Source organism: Sturnira hondurensis, unplaced genomic scaffold, assembly GCF_014824575.4.
Source record: "Sturnira hondurensis isolate 20B ecotype Veracruz unplaced genomic scaffold, ASM1482457v3 Scaffold0020958, whole genome shotgun sequence".
In the NCBI taxonomy this organism is placed as follows: Eukaryota; Metazoa; Chordata; class Mammalia; order Chiroptera; family Phyllostomidae; genus Sturnira; species Sturnira hondurensis.
Window position 1 is genome coordinate 91,214 of NW_028093589.1, and position 16,013 is coordinate 107,226.

General features: G+C 41.4%; 1 protein-coding gene across 3 annotated transcripts in view; it reads left to right on the plus strand.

Moving 5' to 3' along the window:
* The window catches only part of OCLN (occludin), a 38,813-nt gene that overhangs the window by 4,819 nt on the left and 17,981 nt on the right, over positions 1–16,013 (plus strand). For all 3 annotated transcript variants that reach the window (XM_037031071.1, XM_037031070.1, XM_037031072.1), the window contains exons 2-4: positions 2,571–2,681; positions 7,341–8,016; positions 11,042–11,203. In XM_037031071.1, coding sequence (XP_036886966.1) covers positions 2,632–2,681; positions 7,341–8,016; positions 11,042–11,203 — 888 coding nt within the window. In that variant the 5' untranslated portion in view covers positions 2,571–2,631. The remainder of the gene's footprint in view (positions 1–2,570; positions 2,682–7,340; positions 8,017–11,041; positions 11,204–16,013) is intronic.

Sequence of the window (16,013 nt, forward strand, 5' to 3'; positions counted from 1 at the left end):
TGCTCAATCCACTGAGCTACACCAGCCAGGGCTAAAAGTTATTTTTAAAATGGAGTTATTAAGCCAGATCTCCCTATCCAGTGCTTTATTTTTTAAAATTTGAGTTTACATTTTTAAATTGATTTATACATACCAGCAATATCTGGAAATGTATAGAGTAAACCTAATTGCCTAAACACTGAAATTTCTCATCTTGCAGTGAATAATACATTTTCTTATCTTTCTTAATTCATGTTTTACATAGTTCTCCCAGCTGAAAAGTCAGGATTGTTCCCCATTTGACAAAGGATGGTAGTGAGGCTCAGAGATGAGAAATTTGTGTAAGGCCATGAGCTTTTTCAATCACTGTGTTTGTTTCAACTGATCACTCTGGTCTTACAGAGAGCCTGACCGGTGTTCATGTCCTTGGAGCTAGTGGGTGTGCCAGCTGCACACCTGGATTAGCTTGTTGCATCCACTTTGTGTGTAGTCACCAGTGGAGACCTCCCTCCAGATGGACATAAATGGTCTAACTCTGTCCTAGTTGGGTTCCGTTACTCAGCCCCATAGAAGTCTGCGTAATGACCCTGCACACAGCAAGGATGTGTTCAAGATTCTCAGGATTCTGTGTGCACTTCCTTCACCTACCAGTCTGGTAACCTCAGGAAAGGAAGTTGGTGTGATATGGCTTGTTCTTAACTAGCTTTGTAAAATTATTTGCTTCACAATTTAAAATCTTTACTATTAGAGAAGACAGGACAGCTAAACTCTGAATCTAGGAAATAGCAGTTTGGGAAGGGATTTTGCCTGGATTTTTGACAAAACTGAAACTATAGCCTGGAGCTGGATTCATTTAGAATTTTCAAAAATCATCACTGAGCCTGGAATATTTGGCATAGTCTTGAATGGATGAGTCATAGGTATAGAAGGAATAAGATTCCTCCCCTGGAGTCAGTTTGTCAGTATGTGACATGCAGCTTTAGAAGTAGCATCCGGCCTTCCTTAATGTCTAAATTCAGTTTTTCTTAAAATCTTTCTGAACATCAAGTAGGGAGACATTTAATCTGGACTTTCATAGCACCATCATAGTTTGTCCTGAAGTGTGCTCATTTATATGTGTGTTTGGGTGCTAGTTAAAGGGCTACGTACACATGATTTGTTGACATTCTGTATGTCACAGTTCAATAAGGTGGCTCTTAGAAATAAAAGAACGTAGAGAAGCCTTCCTATGATGTGTTCAGAAAAATTATGCTAATTGTATTGATGTTACTAACATTCACTGTATTTCCACCTTTGATGTTTTACCTAACAAACGTTTGGAATTGGCTGTCCTTACGGATGTGAGGGATAGCTGCGTTGATTTTAAAGAACAAAGTTTAAAGAGCTTGAATTGATACACTGTTCCTAATATAGTGATATAAGATTGCACATACTTTATTTGAGAAGGAAGAAATATTAGACACTCTAATAATATACCCAGGTAATAGATCTTGCTCAGGTGGCCTTCCTCTTTCATTCTTTGGTCACCCCCACACCACATTGTCATGAAGTTCAGCCCTAAGTTAATGCCTGCGCCAGAGCTGCTTTCTTCGGGTGTGACCTTCAGGAGAGCTGTGTCTCCCACTGAACTTCCACAGGTTCTCGTGGTACAGTGGAGTCGCTTAATAAATACTTGCTGAGTGAGTGAAGGTGGAACAAATTGAGGACTTTTAGAACAAAATCATTCCGCTTTTCCCTTAGAGAAGAGGACTCCTTAATACAATGTGTATTTAATGTCCCCGCCCCCCATAATTTATAAAAACTATGCCCAGTTTTGATGACTTAGAAAAGCAGAAGGGGAAAATGTCCATAGTCCCACCATTTAGAGCTGCACCTTGTAATTGTTATATTGAGAGAAGCATCCTTTTTTGTTTTTAGATTTTATTTATTTATTTATTTATCTTCAGAGGGGAAAGGATGGAGAGAGAAGGAGAGAAATATCAATGTATGGTTGCCTCTCATGAGTCCCCTGCTGGGAACTGGCCTGCAACCCAGGCATGTGCCCTGACTGGGAGTCAAACTGTGATCGTGTGGTTCACAGGCCCGTGCTCAATCCACTGAGCTACACCAGTCAGGGCGAGAAGCATTCTTTTAAACCAGGTTGTGCTTTAATTCATATTGAGGGGCTAGTATGTGCTAGACTCTGCTAGCTGTGCAGTTTCATATGCATTCTCATTTAATGTGAACTTTCCAAAGTAATGTGAAACAGCGTATTTAAAATTTTTCTTATGCCCATCTTATTCTTTGAAGGGACTTAAAAAATAAATACCATTTTAAAAAATCACTACAGTGTAGGATTTCGAGTTTAAACAAATATTTGCCGTGGATGTGCAGAGCATGGTGCTAGGTGCTGTGAGGACTGCTAGGCTTAGTGATTACTGTGCTCAGGGCTGAAGGAATTAATGGCCCAATGTGTAAAAAGAGCCATGGAAAGGACAAGAGAAGTAAACACGGTATGAAAGGTTATTTGGGATTGGTATCATTTGTTTTCTTAGTGATGCAAGGAAACTGTCAGCTCAGAGTAATGTCATTACCCTACTTATGCTGCCTAGGTTGGCTTATCTTGGGAGCTTCAGGACATTGCTCATCTTGAAGATCAGGTGACCACTGACCATGTCATCGAGGCCTTTTGAAAGTCCACCTCCATATAGACCTGATGAATTGTAAGTAAATAATTCTTCAGTTTTTTAAAAGTCTGTTACATGTAAAAAATATGTACCTAGCATTGTTGAGACATTGTTTCTACAATGTTGAAATCTATTGTTTGTTTGCTTTTAAAAACATATATGTGGCCCTGGCCGGCGTAGCTCAGTGGATTGAGCACCGGCCTTCGAACCAGACGATCGCAGTTCGATTCCCCGTCAGGGCACATGCCTGGGTTGCAGGCCGGTTCCTTGCAGGCCAACTCCCAGCAGGGGACGCACAAAAGGCAACCATACATTGATGTTTCTCTCCCTTTCTCCTTCCCCTCTAAAGATATATAAATAAATAAAATCTTTAAAAAAACAAAACAAAACAAAACATATATGTGTATTCAGTGAAAAATGCATTTCCCTCTTACCCATAACTTCAAGGATGACAGTTTTTCTCTGCAGAGGCAACTATTGTTACCTGTTAGTAATATTTGCTTCAGTATGGTCTAGGCTTATATTTGTGTGTGTATTCATTCCTTTTTTTCACAATTGGTATGAAGCTTTCATGTTAGTGCCTTTATTTTTCTTTAATTTATTTTATTTATCTTTAGAGGGGAAGGGAAGGAGAGAGGGAGACACATATCAATGTATGGTTGCCTTTCATGTGTCCCCTGCTGGGAACTGGCCTGCAACCCAGGCATGTGCCCTGACTGGGAATCGAACCTCGATCCTCTGGTTCACAGGCCCACGCTCAATCTACTGAGCTATACCAGCCAGGGCAAGACAAAGAAAAATTATCACCTCAGTCAAGAAAGATACAACACCTCAAAGTCCTGCTCTGACCCAGGGTCAGGTCAGTGCCGTAGAGACATAATGTTATCCATGTGTCTAATTTATATTTTCTTAAATGCATATTGAGAACAAAAAAATTAACTTTATAATGTATTTCACTTAGTATATCCAAAATGTTATCATTTCAACTCATGATTGATATAAAGACTGATTCAGGGGATAGTTTACATTTTTTTAAAGACTCTGTATTTTATTTTTTTTTTAAGATTTTATTTATCTTTAGAGGGGAAGGGAAGAAGAGAAGGAGAGAAATATCAATGTATGGTTGCCTCTCATGAGTCCCCTGCTGGAAACTGGCCTGCAACCCAGGCATGTGCCCTGACTGGGAATCGAACTGCGATTGTGTGGTTCACAGGCCCGCACTCAAATCCACTGAGCTACACCAGCCAGGGCAAGACTCTGTATTTTAGAGGAGTTTTACATTCATGGCAAAACAGAAGAACTGAGGTTGTCCACATTCTGCTGCCCCCACACACGCATAGCCTCCCTCATTATCCACATGCCCCACCAGAGAGGAACATTTGTTATGATCCATGAGCCAACCTTGGCCCATCAGTATCAGCCAGAGTACATAGTTAATATTAGGGTTCTTTCTTGGTGGTCTGACTTTTTTTTTCATACTGTGATCACTGCATATTTTACAGGTAAAAGCATGTCTCGGTTTGGACTAACCAAACTTCAAGTGGTCGGTAAACCCGTGTGGCTAGTGGCTGCCATGTTAACATAGCTCTATAGCGTTTCATCATGGGATGTATCACAGTTACCCATTAAATTGGGTCCCCAGACCAGTTCCAGGGTAGGGCGTTCCCCACACACCAACAAACAATTCTTGGACCTCAACAGGGTGTTTAAGAATTCAACTCTCTGACACCTTCTACCCAGAGATAGCCTCAGATCCCACAGCTGATGGTTCAGTCCTACAAGACTGCCCCAGGTTCTCTGTGCTTCTGACAAATTGGCTACAGACTGAAGGTTCCAGTTCAGAATGCTGGTTTGTTACCTGCACCTCTGACTGTAAATCAGAGGTTCCCACAACTCTCTCCTTGGGTTCAATTAATTTGCTAGGACAGTTCGCAGGACTGAGAGCAACATCACTTACTAGGTCACTGGTTTATTGGAAAGGACATAACTCAGCAACAGCCAGTGAAAGAGATCCCTAGAGCAACGTATGTGAGAAGGGCTTAGAGCTTCCATGCCCTCTCCAGGTGCACCACTCTCCCTGAATTTCCACATATTCACCAACCTGGAGGCTCTCTGAAGCTCATCTTTGTTGCACAGTCATGATCGATTAAGTCATTGGTCTTTGGCAATTGATTCAACCCATAGCCTCTCTCCACTACCTGTAGGTGGTGTGAGTGGTTGGGTGGAGCATGGAGGGTAGGGGTTAAGACTAAAAGTTCCTTCCCTGGCTGGTGTGGCTCAGTGGATTGTATGCTGGCCTGGGAACTGAGAGGTCTCCAGTTCCATTCCTAGTCAGGGTACATGCCTGGGTTGCAGGCCAAGTCCCCAGTAGGGGATGCATGAGAGGCAATTGATATTTCTCTCCCTCTCTCCTTCCCTTCCCCTCTGTCTAAAAATAAATAAATAAAATGTTTTAAAAATAATAATAGTAAAGTACGGTAATACCTATTTTTTAAAAAAGGCTTGAGCCCTGGCTGGTGTAGCTCAGCGGATTGAGCGCGGGCCTGCGAACCAGACGATCATGGCTCGATTCCCAGTCAGGGCACATGCCTGGGTTGCAGGCCAGTTCCCAGCAGGGGACTCAGGAGAGGCAACCATACATTGATATTTCTCTCTTCTCCTTCCCTTCCCCTCTAAAGATAAATAAATAAAATATTTTTTAAAAAAAGGCTTTGAAAGTTCCAACCTTCTCCTACCCTTAGTGCTTATTAACAAAACAAAAGACACCTTTTTTAATCTCAATACATAGGAAATTCCAAGAGTTTCTGGAGCAGTGAGCCAGGAATTGTGGAAGACCAAATGTATGTGAAAAAAATGTATTTGGTCAACTGAATGAGTGACCAAACACATGTTCCTTATAAATCACAGTAGTGCACCCACTCCACTTTAGGTAGGCTTTTGGCCTGTTTCCGGTGTGGGGTTATCATAAGCAGTGCTTCTGTGAACATTATGCTGTTAATGGGAGTAAGTTGACAACAATCCTTTTGGAAAAACAGTTTGACATTGTCTAGTAGAGCTGAAGCTAAAAAAAAAAATTGACCCAGAAATTTTACTCCTGGGTACATACCTTAGAAGAATAGGTGCTTGTGAGCTCTAGAATACAAGATATTAGAGAAACTCAGAGCTGAGCTCTCTGTGACAGCCCCAGTTGGAGACAGCCCACAGATTTGAGTAGAGTGGATGATGGGGCTTTCATAGTTGATGATGTCAGAGACCAGCTGATCAGTGTTCTCTCCGCTTTCTCCCCTGCCTTTTCATTCTCATATACTCAGGTAGCCTTTTGAAGCATTTATAGTAGTAGGATGTCTTGCCTTGGGATGAGGAAGGTGAACTGTGGAAATAATGGCAAAAACAAAAGGGGTTGAGGTCAGTTTGCTAACTGAATTTTGCCTCCCCAAGGCATGTGGTTCTTAAATTCAGTGTGTCCACACATCAGTGTGCTTTTTACGAATGTGCTTATGATAAAATTACTGGAGTTTGAGAGATAGCTTTGTAAAGGAGAATGAAGAGCCAGTTAGGCATTGCCCTCGTGAGCCCTCATTACATATTTGATTTACTTTGTAACTCTTATTGTAACTAATTATAGATCATGTAAGGATTAATGTCTTACCACCCTAATAGAGACTCAACTCCATGAGGAGCCTGGACTGAGACCATTCTGTTCATTGTTGTATCCCCAGTACTGGGCACAACTTCAGCCTGGCAGCTCCAGTAAATAGCTGTAAAATGAATAAATGAACAATTGTGCCTTCTTAGGTAAAGGAGTGAGGCTACCAGGAATCTCACGTGTTCATTGGTGGGTCGTGGTAGGTGTCATGTCTGAATGCACTGGTCTCAAGTCACGCAGGCAAATGGTTGTCACTATTATTTGAAGCTTCGGGGGTTCCATCTCTAGGCACTGTGACTAAACTGATATGGAGTGTCCCACCTGGGGATTTTACATGTTCCCTACATGTAGCAGAATTTGAGAACTTCTGTTCCACACACAGAAACCAGAGCAGTCATTTTCAATCTGTGGTTCCCAGACTGGCAGTATCAGCATCATCCAGAAACTTGTCTTAGCCCAGACCTGCAGAATTGGCAACTTGGGGGTGAAGGTCCGCAATCTGCGTTTTAACAGGCCCTGAAGGGGATTCTGATGCACAGATATCTTTATGGTTCAGACAGTACCTGGGCCCATTCAGGCTGCTCTGACAAAGGATGGTAGGCCGGGTACCTTATGAACAACAGAAATTTATTTCTCTCAGTTTTGGAGGCTGGAAGTCTGAGATAGGGTGTCAGCATTATCAGGTCCTGGTGAAAGCCCTCTTCCAAGTTGTAGACTGCGAACTTCTTATTGAATCCTCACGTGGTGGAAGAGGCAAGAGAGCTCTCTGGGGCCTCTTTAATAAGGACATTATTTCCATTCATGAGGGCTCCACCTCATGACCGAATTACCCCCCTCCAAAGGCCCCACCTCCTAATATCATCACACTGGGTCTTAGGATGTTGACATTTGAATTTTGGAGGGGATGCAAATTGCCCCATTGCAGTGGGGCAGTTACTAACATAGTTTTTTTAGCCAATGGTTTGTTTACATTATTCCAAGTACTTTATACGTTCTTTCTGGTTATCTCCAAAAATGCTAATTTGAAATTGTTTTAATGTGCATTTCAGCAAACCCAGTCATTATGCACCAAGCAATGACATGTATGGCGGAGAGATGAATGTTCGACCGATGCTTTCTCACACGGCATATTCTTTCTACCCAGAAGATGAAATTCTTCACTACTATAAGTGGACCTCCCCTCCGGGAGTGATTCGGATTCTGTCTATGCTGATTATCGTGATGTGCATTGCCATATTTGCCTGCGTTGCCTCCACACTTGCCTGGGACAGAGGTTATGGAAACAACATACTAGGGACTGGTTTAGGCTACCCTTTGGGATCAGGTGGCTTCGGAGGCTATGGAAATGGCTACGGTTATGGCTACGGTTATGGCTACGGAACAGGTTATACAGATCCAAGAGCGGCAAAGGGCTTCCTACTGTCTATGGCTGCCTTTTGTTTCATTGCTGCATTGGTGATATTTGTCACCAGTGTTATAAGATCTGAAATATCTAGAACAAGAAGATATTACCTGATTGTGATAATAGTGAGTGCTATCCTGGGCTTCATGTTGTTTATTGCTACAATCGTCTATATAATGGGAGTCAATCCAACTGCCCAGGCCTCTGGGTCCATGTATGGCTCCCAAATTATTGCCCTCTGCAACCAGTTTTACACGCCTGCAACTTCCGCACTTTATGTGGATCAATATTTGTATCACTACTGTGTGGTGGATCCCCAGGAGGTATGGATAATTTTCTTGTTTTCACACCCCCTCTATCCTTGGGTCAGAGGCTCTCAACTTGGGAGGCTTAATCGAATTGCTTTGGGAACTTTTAAAAAATATTGATGCCAAGGCCCCACTTCTATTTAAATCAGAATCTGGGAGAGGAGCTAGGTGTCATTATTGAGATACAATTAATATACCACATAATTCATCCACTTAGAGTATAGTTTGTTGGCTTTTAGGCTATTCAAAGAGTTGTACAAACAATCAATTTTAGAAAATCTTCACTGCTCTCCAAAGAACACTCATTAATCCATTCCCGTTAGCAGTCACTCCCCAGTTCCCAGCTCTCCTCAGACCTGTTCTGTCAATTTGCCTGTTCTGGGTATTTCATATAAATGGAATCACACAATATTTATGCAGTCTTTTATGACTGGCTTCTTTCATTTAACATAGTGTTTTTAAGGTTCATTCATATTGTAGCAGGTACCAGTACTTCATTCCTTTTTATTGCTGAGTAATAGTCCACTAGGTGGATATCCCAAATTTTATTTATTCATTCATCTGTTGGTGGACCTATGGACTGTTTCCATATTGGCTTTTATGCATAATGCTCTGAACATTTGTGTATAAGTTTTCATGTGAACCTGTTTTAAATTTCTCTTGAGTTGAATAGATACCTAGGGGAGCAATTGCGGGGTCTTACAGTGACTCTGTGCCTAATCTTTTGGGGGACTGCCAAACTTTTTTCCAAAGTGGTTACACTGCTTTACATTTACCAGAAATACATGGGACTCCCATTTATGTGCATCCTTACTGACATTGTCCCCCTAGTTGTCACCATGCTAATGGGTGTGAAGTGGTGTCTTGGTTTGGGTTTGATTTGCATGTCCTTGACACCTGATGGTGTTGAGCTTGTTTTCTTTGTGCATGTGTCTTCTTTGAAGACGTGGGTATTTAGAACCTTTGTCCATTTTTTAGGAGGCTGCGTTTATTTTTATTATTGAGTTGTAAGAATTCTTTGTATAGCTGGATACAAATCCCTTACAGGTACATAAATTGCAGGTATTTTCTGTCATTTTGTCATTCTCGTGTCACTTTCTGTATGTTTTTCTTTGCACAAAAGCCTTTCATTTTTATTTGATTTTTCTGTTATGTTTTTGATGTCATATCTAAGAACATTTTACCTAATTCAGAATTACAAAGATTTACTGCTGTGTTTTTTTCTAAGACATAGAGTTTTTAAATCCTCACCCTAGGACATGCTGAATGATTTTAGAGAGAGGGGAAAGCAGAGAGGGGAGGCAAGAGAAACATTGCCCCCGCCCCCATTGCAGATGGAACCCACAACCTAAGCTTGTGCTGTAATAGGGATTGAACCCACAACCTTTCAGTTTACCAGACAATGCTCTAACCCACTGAGCCACACTGGCTAGGCCTCTTCTAAGACTTTTAATTTTAGCTCTGTCAGGTCTGTGATCTATTTTGAGGTTATTTTGGGCATGGTATTAGGAAGGAGTCTATACTTTCTTTCCATCACTGTGGCTATCCAGTGACTGTGCATATCCAGTGACTTTGGTATTCTTTTTTGAAACGGTAATTCTTTTTTTCTAACAGTGAAATGACTATTTCCATTAAATTGTTCATGCCCTGGTCAAAAACAGACAATAAATTCAGGATTTATTTTGAAACTCTCAGTTTTATTTCATCAACCTGTATTTCTGTCTTTATGCTAGTACCTCACTGTCTTAATTACTGTGGCTTTACAGTATGTTTTGAAATCAGGAAGTAGGAGTGCTCTAACTTTGTTCTATTTCAAGTTTGTTTTGGCTAGATTGTGGGTCCTTTGCGTTTGGGTGTGACTTTTGTGATCAGCTTGTGAATTTCTGCAAAACAAGCAAACAAACAAAACCCAGCTAGGATTTTGTATTGAACCTGCAGATCAATTTGGGGAGTGTTATCATTTTGTATATCAAGTCTACTGATATATACAATGTCTCCATCCATTTACTTAGGTCGACTTGAGCTCCTTTCAACAGTGTTCTGTAACTTTTTTTAGAGTAAAAGTCAGTATTTTAAAAGCTACCCAGGTGATTCAAATGTTCAGGTTGGGCAAAGAACCCTGCCTTCAGCAACCATGAGTCACCCCTAGTTATATTAAGAAAATGTTTCTGGGTTACTAATTTTTTATTCTTGTGTTTTCTTTTTTTCTCCTCACACTGACTCAGGAATTCTCATTCTTTTACCTGAATGAGACACTCTGTTTTGAAGACTGAAATGGTTTCCCTGTAAATGTAGGTTTTCAGAATGTTTGTTGTTGACATTCAGATGTACTTACGGTAAACAGGGCGGAGGGTTGGTACTTCTGTCTTACCACACCCCAAGCCCGAGTTCTTTGGAAAAGGCTGTCATTGTTAGATAGACAGCTGCATTGAGAGCCACCTGCTACCCATTAGCAGGTGTCTGGGGCAGAGTGCAGGTGCCTCCCTGACTCCAAGCACCTCGGGGCCAGTGTGCCCGTTAGCACACCTACCAGGCTCCGGCACGACTGTCCGGGGCAGGGCTTCCTTGCCACGTAGCCCTTTCTAGCAAGTGCTCAAAAGATGCAAAAACAGAAACCTGGCCAACTAAATGAGTCATTAGTGTGTTTTCTCTCAGTTTATAGCTTGGCTAGATCATGTCTGCATAATACGGTAAGATAGACCCTGTGTAAAATACGGTACCTTGGTGCTCAAGCTTTGGAACTGTTCTCAAAAAAATTCTGAAATGGGTTGCTGGCAGTACCTCACGTTGATTAACCATGTTCTGAGGATTGAATTAAGGTGTGTGTGTGTCTTTTGCTAGCCTTAGCCCAAGAGGTTTAGGTTTAGGTTTAGGTTTTGTATTTCTAAAATGTAACATTTGTATCAGTTTTACATTGATTAAGCCACAGATATTTAGTTAGGGTGTTTGCAGTGGGTGGATTAGGTACTTGTAGAGCGTACAATGGGACAAAGTAAGTAATTAAAATTTAATTATGGCAATATCTTTCATCTCTTTTTAGGCCATTGCCATTGTACTAGGGTTCATGATTATTGTGGCTCTTGCTTTAATGATTTTCTTTGCTGTGAAAACTCGAAGGAAGATGGACCAGTATGACAAGTCGAATATTCTGTGGGACAAGGAACGTGTTTATGATGAACAGCCCCCCAATGTTGAAGAGTGGGTAAGTATTTAAAAACAAATCAAGCATCTAACCTTTTATTAAACCCCTAGGTTTCTGTGTCTAAACTCAACTTTTAGTGCTTTGTGAAGCTTTGTTCTTAGAATTACTGTGTGTTGCAAAGTTGCGGCCTCAGAGTTGACTCAGACCTGAGGAAGAAAGGTGGGGTAAGTGGAAATGACGTTACTACAAGGTAAAAATCAGATTTCCGTTTCCAAGAAGTGGATGTAGGAACTGAAAAAAAGATTACTTCTAAAGGAGTCGTGTTGAAAGAGCTTGGCATTTTTACAAAACTAACCCCCTGCCCCCAGTCCTTTTTATTTTCTTGCTTATTCTTTGGAGGGGAATACTGTTTATTACTCAAGGTGCTGTCTTGGGTCAAGTTTGCCAAAGGGTGTTTTTAGTGTTAGCAGGTAGCAGACCTTTAAACTTTCTACATGGAGAACAGCCTGGTGAATCACAGTGTCTACCTTTGCACCAACATTACCTATGAAATACCTTTACTGAGGCAGAGAGAGATTAGGACACTTTCCTTTTTTATCTGTACTGTTACTCCCACCTGTAGTAGCTTCCTATATGATGTGATTTGCTGAAAGCCCACAGAGTCTCTCTCTTCAAAAATATCTCCCTGATGTGTGTTACTGATGGCCTAACCTGTCTTTAGAGATGTTTGTAGTGAGACTTTGTTTCTCAGAAATTGTCTGTTAGGTTGCTGTTGGGAGCAATCTCAGAAACTGCTATCATAGGTTTCTTTGAGCAGGTTGATTTCTTCCTGAAGGGTAGTTGAGAATCCTGGGCATTCGTTCCAGCGTAGAATGAGGTGGCAAGGGGGTGGCGCTAGTAGGAGGTAAGCAGAAAGGACTGGGTGGTATTGCTGGTCCCTGCTGGTCTGCGGTAAAACATCGATCATCCCAAAGGCTCTTTCAGCTCTAGCATTGTACACATCTGGTGTTTAATTCTAGGAATGTAGGTGAAGTGTTTTTTTGTTTTTTTTTTAATAGTTAAGGAGCAAAAATGAAGCAGTCTTGGGAAAGTCAGAAGGTGTGGTATGCATCGTGTATGTGTCCCTGCCCCCTCCTCGAAGCCTGCTTTTTCTTTGTTCCTCCTCATTTTTTTCCACTCATAAAGCGTGAAGGTGTTAGGGAATGTTTTCTTTTGACCTTGAGCTCCAGGCGAGGCCACCCGCAGATGGAATAGGACAGTCCATTGTGAACTATGAAGTAAATGTTTCGTGGAGAGTTTCTGGGTGTGTTGGTTTTCACTGGCTGTTGGATTTGTTTACTTAAGGTTTCGAGAGCCTTAAAAAAAAAAAAACTGACTTAAGAGAGACTAGCCAGTAATAATAGAGTCCCAGTGAACTTTGGACTGTTGCCGGATTTTACTCTCCTGGAGGTTTAATCAGTTCTGGGTGCTTTTGATAATTGGACAAAAGATAATCATAGTAACTTAGGGAGGTGACGATGGCAGAGAAGCCTAGAGGACTTAACTTTTACAGACGTGATAGTCAGACTGGGTTGTTGGACGTGTACTTGGCAGATGTACCATAGTAATAACTATTTTGTCAAATGAAACTTAAAGAATCATCTGTTGAAGGGTGCATGTATGATTTTGGGATACTAATGTTTAATGGGATACTTGCAAATTCCTTATTTCTTTTCCCTTTCCCCTTGTTTCGCCAACTGAAATGGCCTAGGAAAGGTAGTGTATGAAATAGGCAACTTGGAAGTGGTTTTAGCCACAAGCATGTTGCTTTTCCTTTCATTCCTCGCTCACCTGCCCATGTTTGTTTTGCTGAACTCGAAACTAGAGCCAGCGCTTCTGATCTTGAGAGAGCTCCTCCATCTCCCAGCGAGTTCCTGCAGTTCCCCAGCCTTCTCTGTTGTTCAGAACCTGTGCATCCAGCCCTCTGTCTTGGAAATAGGAATATTTGACATAGGTGTATATTTCGATGTATTTTTTGGAGAGTCAAGTTCAGTGTCCTCCTACACTGGACCTCCTCCAAGAATATGTGCAATTTTCTAATTTCCTGTCTTTGAATCTTTTTTTTTAAGATTTTATTTAGAGAGAGGGGAAGGGAAAGAAAAAGAGAGGGAGAGAAACATCAGTGTGTGGTTGCCTCTCATGTACCCCCTACTGGGGACCTGGCCCGCAACCCAGGTATGTGCCCTGACTGGGAATCAAACCGGTGACCTTGTGGTTTACAGGCTCACACACAATCCACTGAGCTACACCAGCCAGGGCCTGTCTTTGACTCTTTAGCACAATGGTTTCTCTGCCTTCCTAGGGACTTTTAGGTTTTTTTCCCTTCCCTTTTCTGTATATCTTGTACTTTGTAAAATAAACAGACCATATTTGCACACTGTTTGGGTGTTAACCTGGTTCTTTGAAGACACTCACATTTGTGCCAACATTGTTATATTTTTAATGTTTAAAAGCTCTTTTAATATATTTACAGATCTTTATTTTTTCTGTATGTCCTCAAACCCCAGATCTAAATGGGTACTTTCTTTCTGAATTTAAATACAATCACTTGGCTCTGGAGAACACCTATGCCCCTCTTCCCTCTCAGGCGTGCATTTTTACTTTTCTCTCCTAACCTCTAAAGGACCCCCCACGAGACTTGCAACCGGGGAGCAGTGGGCGTGTCCTGAGCTCGCCCCCTGAGTGTCTCCAAGGCCCCCTTTCTCTGACTCTCCAATGAGCTGACAGCAGCCCCGCCTGGGCTCACTCCTCTCCTGTAACGTTTCTAGACAGCCAAAGCAGCCGTGCCTAGACTCTCTCCTGTACTTCTAAGCTCTTCCTTTGTTTCGCTGTCACCAGCTTTAATAAATATACTCTCAAAAAAAAAAATCATTCATTGACGAATGATGGGATACATTTTGAAAGATGTGCCACTAGGCAATTTCATCACAGTGAACATCTCAGAGCGCACTTACACAAACCCAGGTAGTACAGCTTAACTGTGATTCCAGGCTGTGTAGTATAACCTTCTGCTCCTAAGTTACAAGCCTGCACAGCATGTTTCTGTATAAAACACAAAATTATATCAATTACAAGAGACTGTGCAATCCTACAGTGAATGTAGGGTATATGAGGCTCCTGCCTACATAACACAGCATACTGTTTTATAGCAAAACTTTTTTATAAATAGAGTACACTCTAAAATAATGATAAAGAGTATAGTATAGTAAGTAAATCATTAACATAGTTGTTTATTATCATTATCAAGTATTATGTACTGTACATAATTGCATGTGCTAAACTTTTATGCAACTGGCACTGCAGTAATGCATTTTGCTACAATATTATGAGCTACAAGTCAGGAGGTAGGTGGTAGAAAATTTTCAACTCCATTACAGTCTTAAGGGACTACTGTTGTATATGTGATCCATCGTTGACTGAAATGTTATGTGGCGTATGGCTGTGTGTATGTGTGTGTGTTTATTTACTTAATCAGTCAATCTGATTGGTAACTGTAGAGAATCTAGGAAATATAGTAAAGTATAACTTTTTACTACCCTCAGTTACTATTTTAGTGTATTTCCTTTAATCTTTTCCCCAGTTCTAGTTCTTATTCTAAATTAGAAGTATGATTATATTCCATATCAGTATAAAATCCTACTTTTAAAAAATAATGTATTGATTCATTTAGAGAGAGTGAGAGAGAAACATCCATTCACTGCCCCACCCATGCAACCACTCAGTGGCTGCCTCCTGCGTGCACCCCAACTGGGGATTGAACCCACTGCCTTGGCACATTTGGGATGATCTATGTGGCCAGGGCCAAATCCTGTCTTTTCTGATTTGACATTACATTGTAGGCTTTTCATCATATCATTAAATCTTCTTCAGAAACATTTTTGATACTATTCAAGTTTTACTGAAGTGTAATGTATATCTTTATACACAGAGTCAGCTGCATTAAGTACACTGTTTAATTGTAAGTCTTGGTGACTTTTTACATCTATAGGCCCATGTAACCATCACCCAGCTCAAAATTCAGAATGTTCAGCCCTGGCTGGTGTAGCTCAGTGGATTGAGTGTGGGCCTGCGAACCACGTGATCGCGGTTCGATTTTCAGTCAGGGCACATGCCTGGGTTGCTGGCCAGTTCCCAGCAGGGGACACACCAGTGGCAACCATACATTGATATTTCTCTCCCTCTCTCCTTCCCTGCCCCTCTAAAGATAAATAAATAAAAATTAAAAACAAAACAAAACAAAACGGAGTGCTCAGTGTCCAAGGTTTCCTCGTGCCTTTTCTTGATGAGTATCCCTTACAGAGTGGTAATGCCCTTATTTCTATCAGGTACATCAGCTTTGCCTGTCCTTAAACTTCATATGCATGGAATTACGTGTTGTGGACTTTGTGTCCACTCAACATAGTGTCTGTGAGATTCATTTGTTGCATCTGCCATTACAATATTTGTGGATTTGGGGGGAAGATAAAAACTCTCCTAACCATCCCGTTTTTAAAAGCCAATGGTCAGAATCACATTTATTTATTTATATATTCATTCATTTTAAAATTTATAAACAGAAAGATGTCCTTTATTAGAAATAACTTTTTAAAGAAAGATTTTATTTGTTTACTTTTAGAGAGAGGGCAAGGGAGGGAGAAAAGGAGAGAAACATCAGTATGAGAGAGATACATCTATTGTTTGCCTGTGGCACCCCCGGCCTGCCCCGCCCCGCCCCGCCCCGCCCCGGCAGCCTGGTAGCCTGGTACCTGGCCTACCACCCAGGCATGTGCCCTGCCGGGAATTGAACTGGTTACCTTTCTGTTCGCAGGTCAGTGCTCAATTCACTGAGCCA